The 20,782-nt window shown below is 34.9% G+C and overlaps 1 protein-coding gene across 6 annotated transcripts in view; it reads left to right on the top strand.

The window, feature by feature from the left end:
• The window catches only part of RPS6KA5 (ribosomal protein S6 kinase A5), a 186,403-nt gene that overhangs the window by 119,598 nt on the left and 46,023 nt on the right, over window positions 1–20,782 (top strand). For 5 of the 6 annotated variants that reach the window (XM_032878629.1, XM_032878630.1, XM_032878632.1 and 2 more), the window contains 2 exons: window positions 18,228–18,311; window positions 20,674–20,777. In XM_032878629.1, the coding sequence (XP_032734520.1) occupies window positions 18,228–18,311; window positions 20,674–20,777 (188 nt within the window). Of the gene's footprint in view, window positions 1–13,397; window positions 13,467–18,227; window positions 18,312–20,673; window positions 20,778–20,782 lie in introns of those variants that run through there. The other variant, XM_032878634.1, reaches the window with a different exon arrangement.

Genomic DNA, 20,782 nt, shown 5'->3' with positions numbered 1-20,782 from the left:
AAAGAGGAGAAGGCACCAGCAAAGGAGACTGGGAAGAAGGGACTGGGAAGCTGGAAGAAAATGGACAAGTCTTGGGAGCAAGTGAAGAAATGTTTCTAGGATGAACGCGATCAACTATGTCAGGTACTGTTGTCAAGGACAAATAAGGTGAGGACTGGACATTGAGCATTGGCTCAGTCTCAGTCTTAGGAGAGAGCTAATGGGAATTGACACATTGTCCTCCAACCTAAGGCAACTCAGTAAAAAGGAATAGTGAAATCGTGTGAGGAGGATGCAGAGGATGGAGTGGGTCAAGAGAGGTCTTTTTAGGAGGAGTCAAGATGGAGGAGAAGTAGCAGGCTGAGACTACTTCAGGTAGCGGGAGATCAGCTAGATAGCTTATCTAAAGATTGCAAACACCTACAAATCCAATGGGAGATCGAAGAGAAGAAGAACAGCAATTCTAGAAACAGAAAATCAACCACTTTCTGAAAGGTAGGACTGGCGGAGAAGTGAATCCAAAGGGACGGGAAGATAGACCGCGGGGGGAGGGGCCGGCTCCCAGCAAGCGGAGGAGCAACGGAGCACAAAATCAGGACTTTTAAAAGTCTGATCCGCTGAGGGACATCGCTCCAGAGGCTAAACTGGGGTGAAGCCCATGCGGTGTCAGTGTGGCCTCAGGTCCCGCAGGGTCACAGAAGGATCGGGAGTGTCTGAGTGTCGCAGAGCTCGCAGGTATTAGAACGGGGAAGCCGGCTACAGAGACAGAGCCGAAGAGTGACTCTTAGCTCGGAGTTACCTTGAACCGGTCGCAGGCTCAGTCAGCTCGGAGCGAGGCCGGAGACAGGGTGACGGGAGTAATTGGGCACTGTTCTCTGAGGGGGCACTGAGGAGTGGGGCCCCGGGCTCTCGGCTCCTCCGGGCCGGAGACTGGGAGGCCGCCATCTTCATTCCCGTCCTCCGGAACTCTACGGAAAGCGCTCAGGGAACAAAAGCTCCCGAAAGCAAACCCGAGCGGATTACTCAGCCCGGCCCCTGGTAAGGGCGGTGCAACTCCGCCTGGGGCAAAGACACTTGAGAATCACTACAACAGGCCCCTCCCCCAGAAGATCAACAAGAAACCCAGGCAGGACCAAGTTCACTTACGAGGAGTGCAGTTTAAACACCAAGGAGAGCAGCGGAATTCCAGAGGAGGAGAAAGCAAAGCACGGAACTCATGGCTTTCTCCCCATGATTCTTTAGCCATGCAGTTAATTTTTTTTTTCTTTTTCAATTTTTTTTCTCTTCTTCTGCTAAATTTTTTAACTTTTACCCTTTTGTTTTTTAACGTTTTTTAACTAGTTTATCTAATATATATATATATTTTTTTCCTTTTCATATTTTTTCATTATTGGTTTTCTTTTTTTGTTTCTTTTTTCTTTTTTCTTTTTTCTTTTTTTTTTCTTTCTGAACCTCTTTTTATCCCCTTACCCCCCCCTCACGATTTGGGATCTCTTCTGATTTGGGATCTCTTCTGATTTGGCTAAAGCATATTTTCCTGGGGTTGTTGCCACCCTTTTAGTATTTTACTTGTTCCTCCATATACTTTTATCTGAACAAAATGACAAGGCGGAAAAATTCACCACAAAAAAAAGAACAAGAGGCAGTACCGAAGGCTAGGGACCTAATCAATACAGACATTGGTAATATGTCAGATCTAGAATTCAGAATGACGATTCTCAAGGTTCTAGCTGGGCTCGAAAAAGGCATGGAAGATATTAGAGAAACCCTCTCGGGAGATATAAAAGCCCTTTCTGGAGAAATAAAAGAACTAAAATCGAACCAAGTTGAAATCAAAAAAGCTATTAATGAGGTGCAATCAAAAATGGAGGCTCTCACTGCTAGGATAAATGAGGCAGAAGAAAGAATTAGCGATATAGAAGACCAAATGACAGAGAATAAAGAAGCTGAGCAAAAGAGGGACAAACAGCTACTGGACCACAAGGGCAGAATTCGAGAGATAAGTGACACCATAAGACGAAACAACATTAGAATAATTGGGATTCCAGAAGAAGAAGAAAGAGAGAGGGGAGCAGAAGGTATATTGGAGAGAATTATTGGAGAGAATTTCCCCAATATGGCAAAGGGAACAAGCATCAAAATCCAGGAGGCTCAGAGAACCCCCCTCAAAATCAATAAGAATAGGTCCACACCCCGTCACCTAATAGTAAAATTTACAAGTCTTAGTGACAAAGAGAAAATCCTGAAAGCAGCCCGGGAGAAGAAGTCTGTAACATACAATGGTAAAAATATTAGATTGGCAGCAGACTTATCCACAGAGACCTGGCAGGCCAGAAAGAGCTGGCATGATATATTCAGAGTACTAAACGAGAAAAACATGCAGCCAAGAATACTATATCCAACTAGGCTATCATTGAAAATAGAAGGAGAGATTAAAAGCTTCCAGGACAAACAAAAACTGAAAGAATTTGCAAACACCAAGCCAGCTCTACAGGAAATATTGAAAGGGGTCCTCTAAGCAAAGAGAGAACCTAAAAGTAGTAGATCAGAAAGGAACAGAAACAAAATACAATAACAGTCACCTTACAGGCAATACAATGGCACTAAATTCATATCTCTCAATAGTTACCCTGAATGTTAATGGGCTAAATGCCCCAATCAAAAGACACAGGGTATCAGAATGGATAAAAAAAAAAAAAAACCCATCTATATGTTGCCTACAAGAAACTCATTTTAAACCCGAAGACACCTTCAGATTTAAAGTGAGGGGGTGGAAAAGAATTTACCATGCTAATGGACATCAGAAGAAAGCAGGAGTGGCAATCCTTATATCAGATCAATTAGATTTTAAGCCAAAGACTATAATAAGAGATGAAGAAGGACACTATATCATACTCAAAGGATCTGTCCAACAAGAAGATCTAACAATTGTAAATATCTATGCCCCTAACGTGGGAGCAGCCAACTATATAAACCAATTAATAACAAAATCAAAGAAACACATCAACAATAATACAATAATAGTAGGGGACTTTAACACTCCCCTCACTGAAATGGACAGATCATCCAAGCAAAAGATCAACAAGGAAATAAAGGCCTTAAATGACACACTGGACCAGATGGATATCACAGATATATTCAGAACATTTCATCCCAAAGCAACAGAATACACATTCTTCTCTAGTGCACATGGAACATTCTCCAGAAAAGATCACATCCTTGGTCCTAAATCAGGTCTCAACTGGTATCAAAAGATTGGGATCATTCCCTGCATATTTTCAGACCACAATGCTCTGAAGCTAGAACTCAATCACAAGAGGAAATTTGGAAAGAACCCAAATACATGGAGACTAAACAGCATCCTTCTAAAGAATGAATGGGTCAACCAGGAAATTAAAGAAGAATTGAAAAAATTCATGGAAACAAATGATAATGAAAATACAACGGCTCAAAGTCTGTGGGACACAACAAAGGCAGTCCTGAGAGGAAAATATATAGCGGTACAAGCCTTTCTCAAGAAACAAGAAAGGTCTCAGGTACACAACCTAACCCTACACCTAAAGGAGCTGGAGAAAGAAGAAGAAAGAAACCCTAAACCCAGCAGGAGAAGAGAAATCATAAAGATCAGAGCAGAAATCAATGAAATAGAAACCAAAAAAACAATAGAACAAATCAACGAAACTAGGAGCTGGTTCTTTGAAAGAATTAATAAGATTGATAAACCCCTGGCCAGACTTATCAAAAAGAAAAGAGAAAGGACCCAAATAAATAAAATCATGAATGAAAGAGGAGAGATTACAACTAACACCAAAGAAATACAGACAATTATAAGAACATATTATGAGCAACTCTATACCAACAAATTTGACAATCTGGAAGAAATGGATGCATTCCTAGAGACATATAAACTACCACAACTGAACCAGGAAGAAATAGAAAGCCTGAATAGACCCATAACCAGTAAAGAGATTGAAACAGTCATCAAAAATCTCCAAACAAAAGCCCAGGGCCAGACGGCTTCCCGGGGGAATTCTACCAAACATTTAAAGAAGAACTAATTCCTATTCTCCTGAGACTGTTCCAAAAAATAGAAATGGAAGGAAAACTTCCAAACTCATTTTATGAGGCCAGCCTCACCTTGATCCCCAAACCAGACAAGGATCCCATCAAAAAAGAGAACTACAGACCAATATCCTTGATGAACACAGATGCAAAAATTCTCACCAAAATACTAGCCAATAGGATTCAACAGTACATTAAAAGGATTATTCACCACGACCAAGTGGGATTTATTCCAGGGCTGCAAGGTTGGTTCAACATCCGCAAATCAATCAATGTGATACAACACATTAATAAAAGAAAGAACAGGAACCATATGATACTCTCAATAGATGCTGAAAAAGCATTTGACAAAGTACAGCATCCCTTCCTGATCAAAACTCTTCAAAGTGTAGGGATAGAGGGCACATACCTCAATATTATCAAAGCCATCTATGAAAAACCCATCGCAAATATCATTCTCAATGGAGAAAAACAGAAAGCTTTTCCGATAAGGTCAGGAACACGGCAGGGATGTCCGTTATCACCACTGCTATTCAACATAGTACTAGAAGTCCTAGCCTCAGCAATCAGACAACAAAAAGAAATTAAAGGCATCCAAATCGGCAAAGAAGAAGTCAAACTATCACTCTTCGCAGATGATATGATACTATATGTGGAAAACCCAAAAGACTCCACTCCAAAACTGCTAGAACTTGTACAGGAATTCAGTAAAGTGTCAGGATATAAAATCAATGCACAGAAATCAGTCGCATTTCTCTACACCAACAACAAGACAGAAGAAAGAGAAATTAAGGAGTCCATCCCATTTACAATTGCACCCAAAACTATAAGATACCTAGGAATAAACCTAACCAAAGAGGCTAAGAATCTATACACAGAAAACTATAAAGTACTCATGAAAGAAATTGAGGAAGACACAAAGAAATGGAAAAATGTTCCATGCTCCTGGATTGGAAGAATAAATATTGTGAAAATGTCTATGCTACCTAAAGCAATCTACACATTTAATGCAATTCCTATCAAAGTACCATCCATTTTTCTTCAAAGAAATGGAACAAATAATCCTAAAATTTATATGGAACCAGAAAAGACCACGAATAGCCAAAGGAATATTGAAAAAGAAAGCCAAAGTTGGTGGCATCACAATTCCGGACTTCAAGCTCTATTACAAAGCTGTCATCATCAAGACGGCATCGTACTGGCACAAAAACAGACACATAGATCAATGGAACAGAATAGAGAGCCCAGAAATAGACCCTCAACTCTATGGTCAACTAATCTTCGACAAAGCAGGAAAGAATGTCCAATGGAAAAAAGACAGCCTCTTCAATAAATGGTGTTGGGAAAATTGGATAGCCACATGCAGAAAAATGAAATTGGATCATTTCCTTACACCACACACGAAAATAGACTCAAAATGGATGAAGGACCTCAATGTGAGAAAGGAATCCATCAAAATCCTTGAGGAGAACACAGGCAGCAACCTCTTTGACCTCAGCCGCAGCAACATCTTCCTAGGAACATCGCCAAAGGCAAGGGAAGCAAGGGCAAAAATGAACTATTGGGATTTCATCAAGATCAAAAGCTTTTGCACAGCAAAGGAAACAGTTAACAAAACCAAAAGACAACTGACAGAATGGGAGAAGATATTTGCAAACGACATATCAGATAAAGGGCTAGTGTCCAGAATCTATAAAGAACTTAGCAAACTCAACACCCAAAGAACAAATAATCCCATCAAGAAATGGGCAGAAGACATGAACAGACATTTCTGCAAAGAAGACATCCAGATGGCCAACAGACACATGAAAAAGTGCTCCACATCACTCGGCATCAGGGAAATACAAATCAAAACCACAATGAGATACCACCTCACACCAGTCAGAATGGCTAAAATTAACAAGTCCAGAAATGACAGATGCTGGCGAGGATGCGGAGAGAGGGGAACCCTCCTACACTGTTGGTGGGAATGCAAGCTGGTGCAACCACTCTGGAAAACAGCATGGAGGTTCCTCAAAATGTTGAAAATAGAACTACCCTATGACCCAGCAATTGCACTACTGGGTATTTACCCTAAAGATACAAATGTAGTGATCCGAAGGGGCACGTGCACCCGAATGTTTATAGCAGCAATGTCTACAATAGCCAAACTATGGAAAGAACCTAGATGTCCATCAACAGACGAATGGATAAAGAAGATGTGGTATATATACACAATGGAATACGATGCAGCCATCAAAAGAAATGAAATCTTGCCATTTGCAACAACGTGGATGGAACTAGAGGGTATCATGCTTAGCGAAATAAGTCAATCAGAGAAAGACAACTATCATATGATCTCCCTGATATGAGGGAGAGGAGATGCAACATGGGGGGTTAAGGGGGTAGGAGAAGAGTAAGTGAAGCAAGATGGGATTGGGAGGGAGATAAACCATAAGTGACTCTTAATCTCACAAAACAAACAGAGGGTTGCTGGGGGGAGGGGGGTTGGGAGAGGGGGGTGGGGTTATGGACATTGGGGAGGGTATGTGCTATGGTGAGTGCTGTGAAGTGTGTAAACCTGGCAATTCACAGACCTGTACCCCTGGGGAAAAAATATATGTTTATAAAAAATAAAATTTAAAAAATTGGAAAAAAAAAAAAAGAGAGGTCTTTTTAAGGTAGGAGAAATGACAGACATCATATGCTGGTTGACACATTCCTGGAAAGGAAGTAGGGGTCAATATAATAATGGGGGGTGGGGGGAAGATTGCTGGAATGCTGACCTTGGGAGGGATAAACTCAGTGCATAAGTGGGGAAGCTGCCCTTAGCTAGGGGCCTCATCAGTTCATCCTTAGGAAGAGAGAAGGGTGAGTTACTGGACCCAAATGCATGTGACTGTCAAGAAGCAATAATGGGAGCTTACGGAAGGTCTTTTCTGATTGCTTCTATGTTCTCACTGAAAGTGAGGAAGGAAGAGGAGACATTTGAGTTTGAGGAGAGAGGAGAAGATATAAAATAAGTAGCCACGTCTGTGGGAGAGTGAATGGATTAGGGAATGAGTGTGTTTACTGGACAGCATTAAAGGCCCACTTGAGGCTCATGGTCTTGGATTTAAAGTGAAATTGGTCAGCCTGATTCTGTTTTACTCCAACCACATTTAGCTTAACAAGTGCAGGCAAAGAGTAGTAGATGGCAGGTTGAATTTAATCTTGTTTTAGTACCCCTACTTCATATGTATATATCCATAAACTATATATACTGTTAGCTTATGTTCCTAAAATGTACATAAATGGCATATCCTATTGCAAAGTATTTTGACTTATTTTTGAAATTTATCCAAGTTGATAAATATGAATCTGTTTCATTTAGCTTCTGTATAATATTTTAAATGAATTACCCAGTTTACTTCTCCATTCTCCTGCTAAGATACATTTAGGTTTCTGTGTTTTCTTAGTGTTGCAAGTTTTTTCAGATATTACTGGTTTTCTGCAGTACCTTAAATATTCTAAATACCTGTCATTTGTAATTATATACTTTATTTCTTTTCCAAGTCTTCACTTGTCTTTAATGATATTTTTGCCATCATCAGATTTAATATTTTAATAAAATCAAATTTACTAATCTTTTCATGTTTATATCCAATTATTTTTAAAAATTTTAATTGTGGCAAAATACAAATTTTTAATTTAAAAATTTTAAAACAAAAATTATCATCTAAACTATTTTTAAGTGTACATCAATTGTATTAACTATATTCACATTATTGTGCAACAGGTCTCTAGAAATGTTTTATCTTGTAAAACTAAACTCTATACCCATTGAGCAATAACTCCTCAGTTTTCTTTCCTCCCAGCCTCTGGCAATCACCATTTTACTTTGTGTTTCTGTGAGTCTGACTACTTTAGATACCTAATATAAATAGAATCATACAGTATTTATCTTTGTGACTGGCTTACATCAGTTAACATAATGTCCTCAAGGTTCATTAATGTTATAGCATGTGATGGGATTTCCTTCTTTTTTAAGGCCAAATAATATTGTAATATATGTATATATCATACTTTGTTTATCCATTCATCCACTAATGGACATTTGGGTTGCTTCCACTTATTGGCTGTTGAAAATAATGCTGCATTGAGCATAGGTATACAAATACCTCTTTGAGATAATGCTTAAAGCTCTTCTGGATATATATCCAAAAGTAGAATTGCTGGATCATATGATTATATTATTTTATTTATTTCCCCCATGATAATTTTATTTTTAATTTTTTTTGAGGAACATCCTTAATGTGTCCCATAGAGGCTGCACCATTTTCCATTTCCACCAGCAATGTGCAAGCATTCCAGTTTCTCCACATCCTCACCCATACTTAGTATTTCTGCCTTTTTGATAGCAGCCCTCCTAATGAGTATGAGGTAATATCTCATTATAGTTTTTATTTGCATTTCTCTCATGATTAGTGATGTTGCACATCTTTTCATGTGGTTTTTGTTCTCTTGTTTATCATCTTTGGAAGAATGTCTGTTGAAATTCTTCTCCTGGTTTTTAATTAGGTTATTTGCTTTTTTCTCGTTGAGTTGTAGTTCTTTATATATTCTGAATATTAACCACTTACCTGATATGCGATTTGTAAATTTTCTGTCTTGTTCTGTAGGTTGTCTTTCTACTTTGTTTCCTTTGGTGCAAGGAAGTTTTTAATTTTGATATCGTCCCATTTGTCAGCTTTTGTGGCCTGTGGTTTTGGTATCATATCCAAAAAATACTTGCCAAATCTAGTGTCATGAAACTTTCCCTCTGTTTCTTCTAGGAGTTTTATATTTAGGTCTTGCATTTAGATCTTTAGTCCATTTTGAGTTAACTTTTGTATTTGGTGTAAAGTAAGGGTCCAGCTTCATTCTTTTGCATGCAGTTGTCCATTTTTCCCAGCATCATCTGTTGAAGAGACCATCCTTTGCTTATCATGTGGTCTTGACATCCTTGTTGAAGAAGATCATTTGACTGAAAGCACTGTAAGGTTTATTTCTGGGCTCTTTATTTTGTTCCCAGTGCTCAGTATGTCTGTCTTAATTCGACTACAAAGATGTGTTGTTTACTGTAGCTCTGTAATACGTTTTGAAATCAAAAAGTGTGACACTGCCAACTTTGTTCTTCTCTTTCAAGTTTGTTTTGGCTATTCAGGGTCCCTTGAGATTTCAAATTAATTTTAATATATTTTTTTTATTTTGCAAAAAACACCGTTGGGATTTTGAAAGAAATTACATTGAATCTCTAGATTACTCTGGGTATGGTAGTATGGACATTTTCAATATTATGTCTTCTAATACACAAGCAGGTGATGTCTTTCCTTTTATTTCTATCTCCCTTAATTCCTTTCACAATATTTTATCATGTTCATTGTCAGGTCTTTTGACTTATTTATTTCCTGATCATTTTATTATTCTTGATGCTATGTTAAATGGGATGTTTTCCCCTTAATTTTTTTTGGATTGTTCATTGTTAATGTAAAGAAATGTAACTGATATTTGTATATTGCTCTTATATTCTGTAACGTTGTTGTATGTGCTTATTCTAATAGTTTTTTTGGTGTGGAATCTTTAGGGTTTTCTGCATATAGGATTATGTCATCTACAAATAGGGATAATTTTATTTTTAACTTTCAATTTTGGATGTCATTTGTTTGTTTGTTTGTTTGCTTTTGCCTGACTGCTCTGGCTAGGACTTCTAGTTCTGTATTGACTAAAAGTGGTAAGAGCAGCCTTCCCTTGTTCCTGATCTCAGAGGAAAAGCTTTCAGTTTTTCACCACTGAGTATCCTGTTTACTGTGGGCTTTTCATATATGGCCTTTACTATATCGAGGTAGTTTCTTTCTATTCCTTCTTTGTTGTTGAGTGTTTTTATCATAAAAGGGTATTGAAGTTTGTCAAATGTTTTTCTGCATCAGTTGAAGTGATCATGTGGTTTTTGTTCTTCATTCTGTTAATGCAGTGTTTTACATTGATTGACTTTCAAGTCTTGAACTATCCTTGCATTCCAGGAATAAGCCTCACTTGATCATGTCACATAAACCTTTAAATGTGCTGATGAATTTGATCTGCTAGTATCTAAGTAGGATTTTTGTATCATTCTTCATCAGAAATATAAGTCTGTAGTTTTCTTGCAGTATCTCTTGCTGACTTTGCTATCAGAGTAATGCTGCCCTCATCCCTCATCCAATGACTTTGGAAGTGTTCTCTTCAGTTTTTTGGAAAATTGAGGAGGATTGGTCTTACTACTTCTTTAAGGGTTTTTTTTTTTTAGAATTTTCCTGAAAGCCATCTGGTCCTGAGCTTTTCTGGGAGGAGGTTTTTGATTGTTGATTTAGTCTCCTTACTGATTATGTGTCTGTTCAGATTTTCTATTTCTTCATGATTTAGTCTTGATAAATTGTATGTTTCTAGGAATTTATCCATTCTAGATTATCCAGTTTGTTGGTGTATAATTGTTCATAGTAGCTTCTTATAACGTCTTCTCTTTCATTTCTGATTTTACTTATTTGACTCTTATCTTTTTTTTAATCTAGCTAAGATTTTTTTCAGTCTTGTTGATATTTTCAAAAAACCAACTCTTATTTTGTTAAATTTTCTCTATTGTTTTTCTTTTCTCGGTTTCATTTATTTATGGTTTACTTATTTATTTCCTGCTGCTAACTTATGGTTTAGTTTGTTCTTCATTTTACAGTTCCTTGAGGTGTAAAATTGGATTGTTGATTTCTTTGAATTTTTTAAAACAAGATCTCTTTTTATCTCAGTGCAGTAAGATATTTGGTTTTCTTTAAAAAAATAACACTTTAAAAATTTTAATTTACTGGGAATTAATTTTTGTATAAAAACAAAGTGAGGATCTTATTATATCTCTTTTTATAGATTAACCCAATTGACTAAACTGTCATCAAATAGTTAATCTTTTCTCTACTGATTTGAAAGGTAACTTCTGTCATATGTCAAATTCCTATACACGTCTGGGAGTCTGTTTCTATTCCTATTTCTCTTCATTCAATTCCATTTGTCTGGTTGCCTCCCTCTAAATCAAAATTAAAAATCTTAAAGACTATGATTTTTGAGAGGTGAGATCCTTCTCCTCTTCACATTTATCCTACCATTCTCTCTTCCTTTCATCTGACTCTTCACTGTATTCTTTATTCTTGGTCTTTCGTTCCTCCATATGCATTATGGAATTGAATTTATAAATTAATCCAGAAATAACTGTGATCTTTGGATATTGAATCTTCTTATCAACTAATGAGCATAAATGAATATTCATACTTTCCCATTTAATTATCATTTATTTCCTTTGATAATATTTTATAACTTTCTATGCTTTACACTTATATTATTAGATTCGTTTCTATTAACTTTATTTATTCCTATCTTAAAAACTAGAATATTTATGTTTTTTGGGGCAACACATAGGAATGTTTTTGATCCTGTACATGGGAATGTTGCTGAATTCATTTTCCACTAATTTACAGATCCACTTGGATTTTTTATGTAAATGACTATATTAAGAGAAAAAATCAGAGCTACCTTGTTACTAATGATGGTTTTTTATCTTTGTGATCCTCATTATCTTTATTTTGTGTGTGCTTGTGGGTCAATGGTTTGGTTTAGCTTTATTGTTCTGTCTACCTTCATTTGTACATACTCTTGCTTTTTACTTTAAGGCTATATGTCTTGGGTTTTACAGTTTAGTATTTACTGTAGGTTTTTTGATAGATGAATTATATTGTTTCTAGTTTTTTATTGATATAAGTAATTTTTTATGCTTTTTCTTTTTAATCACCTATGTAATTTATATTAATAGGATTTGTTGTTGAGTGTTAAACCATCTTTTAATTCTTGGAACAAACTACTTTCAGTGTTGTTGTTGTTGTTTTACACTTTGCTAGATTTTGTTTGCTGATATTGTATTTAGGATTTTATTGTCAAGTTGACCTGTAATTTTCTTTTCTAATATTACATTTTTCTGATTTTGATACCAAGCTTATACTAATATCATGAAATGAATTTAGAATCATATATGTACAGCGCCCGGCTAGCTCAGTCAGTAGAGCATGAGACTCTTAGAATCATATATGTAGATAGAAAACCTGTTCCTCTGAATATTTCCTCTTAATGCACCTCTATAACTATCAGGGTGTATATTTTTTTTCCCACCTCCTAAGTGAGTGTGAGTAGCTTTTCAAATACTTATTTAATTCTTTAAAAATATGTATAATAATATTTAGGTTTTCAGTTTCTTCTTGAGTCAATTTTGGTAAGTTATATTTTTATAGAAAATGTTATATTTTTTCTTTTTAAATTCTTTGGCATCATGTTCATAGAATTCGCTTATTTTTAAATACTGTGAGGGAAAGAATGTTTCCTTTTATATTATTAATATTATTGATCTGTAACTTTCCTCTTTTTTTCTCTTGGTCAGTTTGCTAGATATTTGCCTATTAGTCTTTTCTAAGAAACGGTCTTTTCTCAAGCTTCTCATTTTTTTCTATTTCTTTGCTGATGTTCCATTATTACTTTGGTTTTTTGACATTTTGAGTTTTTCTTTCATATGCTTTTTCTAAACTTTCAAGTTGGACCTCCAGCTTGGTAACAATCTTTTCATTTTTAATAAAACTGAATTTTAACAACAGCTTTAGAGATTTCTCACAAGTTCTGATATATGGCATGTTTACTATTATTCTAATAGTCTAATATTCATTGTGTTTTTTCTTTGGGCCATGAATTATTTAGAAATGGGTTTTTAGGTTCTCAAGTAGATAGGATTTTTTGGTTTTCTTTGCGTAAATGAGTTCTAATTTTATTGCTTTCTGTTTGGAGAGCAAACTATATGATCTTATTTCTGTGGAATTTGAGATTTGCCTTGTGACCTATTATATGGTTGATTTCTGGTAATATGACATGTATGCCCGACAAGAATGTATATTCTGTTATAAAAGTTTTATGTATTCTCATAACATCATGCAAATCTTCTATAGCTTCACTAATTATTTTCCTGCTTGATTGGTCAGTTATAAAAGAGATATGTTGAAATGCCCATTATAGTTGTGGATTTGTCCCTTTCTTCTTGAAGATCTCTCCATTTTTGCTTTATATAGTTTAAGGCTTTTCAAAAAATATTGAGGGCATTCAGGTTTGGAATAGTATTATTCCCTAGTGAAATGTTCCTTTTATTATTATGTAATAATTCTAGCTAATTTTAATAATCCTTTTTGCTGTAACGTTTATTTTCCTGCTATTAATAAAAATACTCCAGCTTTCTGTTGGTTAGTGCTAGTCTGATATATCTTTTTCCATCTCTTTACTTTCAATATTTCTTTGTCATTATGTTTTAGGTGTGCCTTTTGTAAATAACATATAGCTGGATTTTGTTTTTGATCCAGAGAGTTTCTATCTTTTAACTGGTGAGTTAAAATCTGTATATTATGATTAATAATATATTTTTACTTATTTCTCTTATCTTGCTATGTGTTTCTCTTTATCACAGTTTCTCTTTGCTTTTTCCCCTCCTTTCCTATTTAGATTATTAGGGTTTCTTTATTTCATTTCTCCATAATGGTCTAAAAGTTATATATACTCTTCTATTCTTTTAGTGATTATTAACCTGAAGTTTTTAACTTATATGCTGACTTAACAATTATGTCTGTAATTGTCATGACCACTGCAAGAATGTGGAATGTTTTAACTTCAATTATCCATCTCATTTTCTGTGTTATTGTTACTTATTATTTGATCCCATGTTGTGTTATATTCCCCAAATTAATCGTTATTTTGTAATTTTCATTTAAAAAATCAATTCTTTTTTAGATTTTCTCACATTTACCTGTTTTCTCTGTTCACTATTGCTTCTTACAACTTAATTCTTTTCTTGTGAGTTCAGTTTATTTCTGAAGTACACTCTTTACACGTCTTTTTAACAATGCTTAATGAACAGTAAACACTCTGTCTTAAAATGCCTTTATTTTACTTGCATATTTATTGTTACTCTAGCTGTCATAGATAAATCTAGTTATGGGCTGGTTTATCTTTTTATTTTAAAATAAAACATTGCAAAAACAAAAGCAAAATAAATGTACGGATTAGGGGATTATTATAAGGCAAACTCTTAAAACCATCACTCATGTTAAGAATTAGGAATTTCCCATCATGGGTATATTTTTATTTAGTTTGCTTGGGACTTCTGCAGTATTTTCTCAAATATATCTTCTAGTTTGCAGATTCTCTCTTTAGTTGTGTCTGTTCTGTTTAATCAGCCTGTTTTTTATTACTATATTTTTTCATTTATATGATTCTATTTGCTTTTTCATATCTCCCTAATCTTTTCTATACTGCTTTGTTATTTTATGGATATTTTCCTTCCTTTATGTCTTTCATCTTTTACAACATACTCATCTTCTATAGATTGTTGTTCTGATATTTCAAGTAGTCCTTTGTTTGGTGTGAGGAGTCCAGTTCTCATACTTAGAAATGTTCAGACTCCAGGGCTTTGTGTATGTGAACTCTAATCCAGCTAGGCTGTGGAAATTTCTCTGGTTGTCATGTGTTCCAGAGTAGCACCATGTTGACCAGATTTTCTCTCTTCCCCATACCATGGAGGACAAGAGTAAATTCAGGCCCTAAATCTACAAGGGGCACAAGCCTCGGAATTTGATTTCACAAGGGGAATATTTATGTGTTTGTTTTCTAAGCTAAGGACCTCCCTTTGTGTAGTTACAGCATAGGTCATATGCCTACCTCACTGGTTTTCTGCACCCTCTTCATGGCTGGCATCTAGGGACTCCCCTTTCTGGTGAGCACGGTCATAGATGACTAGCAGTGCATTATTTACTTCTTTTTAAAAATCAAACATTTCTAGATACTTGTGAGGAGATTTGTCAAAATTAGAATGGGAAAAAATACAGGAGGGAGAAAAAACTTCTCACTGGTAAATTTATATTTAACTTACAAATTTATCCTAAACACATAAGATCGGAATAAAAGATAATAATAAAAGATAATAAAAAATAAAAGATCAGAATATTGGCAAATAAACACTAGGGATGATTTAACCTAGTATTTATTGAGAAATGCCTAAGAGTTTGACAGTTGAGTCTGTGCTTGGATTCTTCCTTAGAAGGAAACCCGTTTTTTGTCCGGTGCTCTCTTTCTCTCTCTGAGAAACACTGAAACCTCCTTGATCAGCTGATCACTTAAGCACAAGAATACTCTGTATTATCTGCCAGGATGGTACACACACTCTTGCTTTTACCATTTTTACATTCAAGTAAATTCTCATTTACAATCTTTTAACTCTGTGCTAGCTTTAATCAGTAATGTTGCTTTAACATAGCGTGGACTTAAATGCTAAGTAGGTTGATTGCCTTTTCTCCTTGAGAAGACTATTACCATAAAGATATTTTGAACAAATAATAAACAATAGAATTTAGCTCTGTTATCCTAGCCTTTTTATATCATAGTTCATAAAATATTACCTAGAAATCTTTCCTGCCCCCACTACTGACCTTCTCCTGTCATACCTCATCAGTTTATCTTCCTGGTAGAATTATTTGAAAGGCATTCAGTGTACCCTCCAGATAACATGTGTCTTTCTGGGCAGATAAACACAAATTGAAAAGTAAATTAGAGATATGTTTACAGATGAAAGATAAACTCTCAGGAATTCAAGGCTGATACACTGTAAGTTAAAACCTAGAGGAAGCAACACTTCCATTGAGGAAGAGGAAGCAGATACAGAAATGCAGGAGGCTAAAATGGCAATGTTTTAAAATAACAGAGAAACTTAAGAAATGCTTTGCTCACTATTACTTCTCAGTAACTGGAATTTCCCAACACTTAGGCTTTGATTTTTCTGTCTCCTGGAATTTCAATCAAATAAATAATTATTATATTAATGTAGATAATTACCTACTCCCTTCCACCACCACCACCCCAAAAAACATATAAACCAAACACAAAACAGAGAACCTAAAGTGATTTAAGAAGGAGCTCAAAAATCACACAGAGAAGGTAGACGATACCTCGTTGAGCACTTAATGTGATTCTGAGCTTCCCCTCTGTTGAGACAATCAAGAACTGAACCTCCATAGTTCTCCTTGTCCGAGAAAGGAAGACATGGGGAGTGGTGGTGACTGTCAAATCTTTCTGGCACTTAATCAATACGATTTGTCTCTTTATACTAAACTTATGAATATCTAGTGTTTTAAAGAAGAGAGTACATATTTTCTTGATCCTTATCTTGTAAAGTTAAATTATTGTCTCATACTTAGAAGGAAATGTGTATGATTTCAAAATGGTTTGACATGGAGCTGCCTGTAAATGGAAATGAAAGTTTATATTTGCTAAAAAGACTAGTTTTCTAAATAAATAAAATCTAGAGAAGCAATCAGTCAAAATTCATTATCTTTTTACTCCTAAGCCAGTTTGGAGAATTATTTTTATTTTTATTTTCAGTATATCTAAACTTGATTTAGGATATAATGTTTTAAAGGTATCTTTTAAGATGAGATCAAATAATTAATACCCTGACTTAATAATTTTCATGTTTCTTTATGTCAGCTACACAGTGATTTTGGCTTATCCGAAAAAAAGCTATTGCATAATGAATAGTGTATTAACTAAAAACCCTGGTTTTATGAAGTCTGGGGTTTTTTTGAAAAGTAATTTTGTAGTATTTCTTTTTTAATCATTCAGGAAACAGATGAATGCTTCCTAACACACATTGTTTTCTAAGCATGTCTAACAAAGTTAAAAATTATTCATTACTTTTTATGAGAAATTAAATAGAATCAATTTTACTTAGCTTTAATTTTTCTCATAGTTTAATACAAAATTATCATTTGGTACTGAAATGATGAAGCAGAGAGATAATATTTGATATATGGTTTATATTAGCTATTCAATAACATTATTCTCCCAGGTAACAAAAAAGAAAATTTTCTGCAGATATAAACATAAGTAAATTATTTCTTTTAGTTTCTAGGGATAGTAATCGTTCAGCAAATGTAGCACATAAAAAGAGAAAAATTAATCTTAAACCATATTAATTATATGACATATTACATATGTCATATGACACATGACATATATATATATGTAATAACTAAGTAGTTTTAATACATTTGTTACCAAAGTGTTTAAATAAATTCATTGTATTTATTGTCTCTGTGCTTAACTTTCCCCTAATAAAGTAAAGGACTTCTACTAATTCATTCTATAACATTGCTGGAGTAGTGTTCCTTACTTTTAAAATTGGTAAATAAGAGGAATGTGTATTTTTCTTAAGAACTGGCTAGTAGAAGAAGAGTAAAGTGTAAATTGAAAAGTTTCCTTTAAAGTAATTTTGTAAAATATTTTAAGGGAACCAAAGTGCCTTAAAAAGTTTCAGATACAGCCATAAGAATGTATTTTGTATAGGGAATTCCTTTCCCTATTTAATATGTCTGTAGAATAATTTAGATATTTACTCTCCTTTATTTTATTGGGATGAGTCATATGACACAATTGATTATTTAAAAATTTATTTTTTTTAATCTGGACCTTTTTAAAGCTCTACAAAAGAGAATTAACTGTTTTTAAGAGACAAGCTTTTTCTAAAATATAAACAGTTTTGCTCATTATTACTAAACGTATGATTGGCAGAGCCAAACCTAAACAAAGTAAGGTGGGGAAAAATACCTTTCGTCATTTTTCATCTTTGTGCTCCCTATTCTCCTTCTTAGAATTTGGTCTCTTTTTTCCCTGAAGGTTTCCCAGTGTTTTCCCAATCTTGCCTATCTGGAAATAAAGTCTTAAAGTATTAAACAGTTCTTGTTACCCTACTAGGAATATTTGAGGTTTTACAAAAAGAATGGTACAAGAGTCCAATAATTGAAATATACATACATAGTGCAAAACAGAAGAGTGAATGGATGAATGGATGGTTGGATGGATGGATGGATGGATGGATGGGAGGGTTTCAGGCAAAGGAAGCCTTTGGACAGGACACGCACCCAGGACTCACTATGGAGGTGATGATCTGTCCTGGTGAGAAGGGGGGAGTCTGTCAAGTAAATTCTACCACTACTTTTCTACTGTGGTGTATCTCAACCACTAACATGTAAAATTGACTTTTTTGTCATTTGTCTGGTTTGAAATCAAATACCTTTTTGTTTGTTTGACTATTTAAGGCTGAAAGAGCATATTCCTTTTGTGGGACTATTGAATACATGGCTCCGGATATTGTCAGAGGGGGAGATTCAGGCCATGACAAGGTATGTTCTACACTTCCTTATATCTTCATAAAATGTATAATAAAAACCCTAGTTATTAACTCAGTCCAGTCTCTTCAACAGAGGCCTCTTTCCGGTATTGTCTTACCTCCATTGTTTTCTCTCCTTTGCTTTATATACATGAACACATTATGATATCTAGTGTTTTAGAGGAAAAAGATAGACTTTGTTGATTATCTCTTCAACAGAAGTAAGCATTATAACAATCCTTGGAGAAAGAAAAAAATCCTGCATTCAAGATAGTCCAAGTTTGTTTTCCTAAGCCCTCTAAAAACCTCACTTCCCTTTGTATGTGCAAATTGAAGATTGTAGAGGAAGCATCATGAGCAGTTTTGTTATAAAATCTAGGTCACTTATTTTTTCTTTCTGTATTAAAGGATATAGATCCTTTAGTGCCATCTTAATGGTTTTGCTGTATTAATAATTTTCTCTAAATAAGGAATTTTGGCTATTTTTTGTTCCTCATCTTCCCCTCTCCCTCATCCCCTTTTAAAATCCCACACATTCAACCCAGATATCTTCAGTGTGGCGAATCTTTGGTCTCCTTACTAATGACTAGTCATATACTTAAAGCCTGTTCTTCAAGTTGGTGTGGTATTGGTTTGAGGCCATATGATTAGGAATCTGATTATTGATCTGTGTCATCTCAACAGCTGGTTTGCAATCCAACAGCAAAACATTCTGAGGGTCCTGACTCTGGCGGCAGTAAGAAGGCTTGTATGAATAAAATAATTGAATTGCTGCTTTCATTTGCTTCCTGGTATTCTTGGAAACTGTTTTCCCTAGCAGCTTGATAGGAATTTATAACTTAAAATTTGAAAATTACCTTCTAAGACCTAATGTAACCAATTTTTAGAGATGAAAACCTTATAGAACCTCCTAGAATTCCTGTATCCTGAGGTCTGGAATACAGCTAGTCAATAAATAGTCTTTCCTGTTCATGGAACAGCTTGATGACTTTGAGTTAATTAAATGTGACAATATATGCAAAGTGCTTATCAGTGGCTTCTGGCTCTACACTCCTCTATGACTGCAGTCGCCTGATCATGTTTTATGTCATCATTATGTATTTTCTTTAAAATAGTTCTAGGTTCATAAATTTTGTATCATCTCTCTGAAAACTTTTCCCTGAAATTTGGAAGCAGGGTTAAAAATTTTAGCTTCCAGTTAATATCTTACTGGTATAAGCTTGTGCATTCAGCAGATATTGAAATCTTGGCTTGCCTAATTATAAAAAAAAATTTTCAGGATTCTTTAAATTATATATAATTTGCTATGTTCTTAGTTCAGGTAGCTGCATTTATAAATTGGTTTCCCATTTAGATCTAATTTTATCTTATATTATTTTAAGTCTTCATGTTTCCCATAATTGAAGACTCACATAAATGAAGATATATGTGATAGGTCCTTTAAGAAGAATTGATTTCGGTGATTATGAAATATGATACCAGTAGATGGGATTTTTTTTTCATTTTTGTTCTTTGAGTTCAAAGAATTTCATAATATTTGGGGGGCTAAATAATTAATAAAAATGCTGGGGGCACGTGGGTAGCTCAGTTGGTTAAGCCTCTGCTTTCGGCTCAGGTCATGATCTCAGGGTCCTGGAATAGAGCCCCGCATTGGGCTCCCTGCTTAGCAGGGAGCCTGCCTCCCCCTCTCTCTGTAACTGCTGCTCTCCCTACTTGTGATCTCTCTCTCTCTCTCTCAAATAAATAAATAAAATCTTTACCAAAAAAAAAGAAAAACTTTCTAAAAAAAATGCTGAATGCTTTTTTTCCCCGCATCATAAGTCTAAAGATTTTACTTAAAATTTTTAAAATTTGGGGCACCTGGATGGCTCAGTTGGTTAAACGACTGCCTTCAGCTCAAGTCATGATTCCAGAGTCCCAGAATCTAGTCCCACATCAGACTACCTGCTCAGTGGGGAGTCGCCTTCTCCCTCTGACCCTGCCCTGTCTCATGCTCTCTTTCTCTCTCTCACTCTCAAATAAAAATAAAATCTTTAAAAAATAATAAGTAAAATTTTTAAAATTTATTTAAAATTAAACATTTTTTTAAATTAATCAAAATAAAACCATTACTTAATGATTTAGGAAATAATGAAAGTACCTTTAGCCCCTTGATTGACTTCACTGTGTTTAAATTGTGTTCTGAGACTACCCGGATATTTGTTCTCTAAATGTCCTTTTCCCACATGTGCTTCATTTAATACTCCTTACATAGGAAGCTCTATACAAAAGCTTTTTGTTAAAATATTTTACAAATATATAGTTTTATTCTGTTTATTTTTCTTTCTTATAAAATATATATTCATAGTCTATAAAATGACATTATTGTTTTATAGGCAGTTGACTGGTGGAGTTTAGGTGTTCTAATGTATGAATTACTAACTGGAGCATCTCCTTTCACTGTCGATGGGGAGAAGAATTCCCAAGCTGAGATATCTAGGTAAG

The sequence above is a fragment of the Lontra canadensis genome, unplaced genomic scaffold (genome assembly GCF_010015895.1).
Source record: "Lontra canadensis isolate GAN:19392208 unplaced genomic scaffold, GSC_riverotter_1.0 scaffold64, whole genome shotgun sequence".
NCBI classification, from domain to species: Eukaryota; Metazoa; Chordata; class Mammalia; order Carnivora; family Mustelidae; genus Lontra; species Lontra canadensis.
The sequence above is the reverse complement of the archived record's forward strand: the minus strand, read 5'-3'. Positions and strand labels throughout refer to the sequence as shown.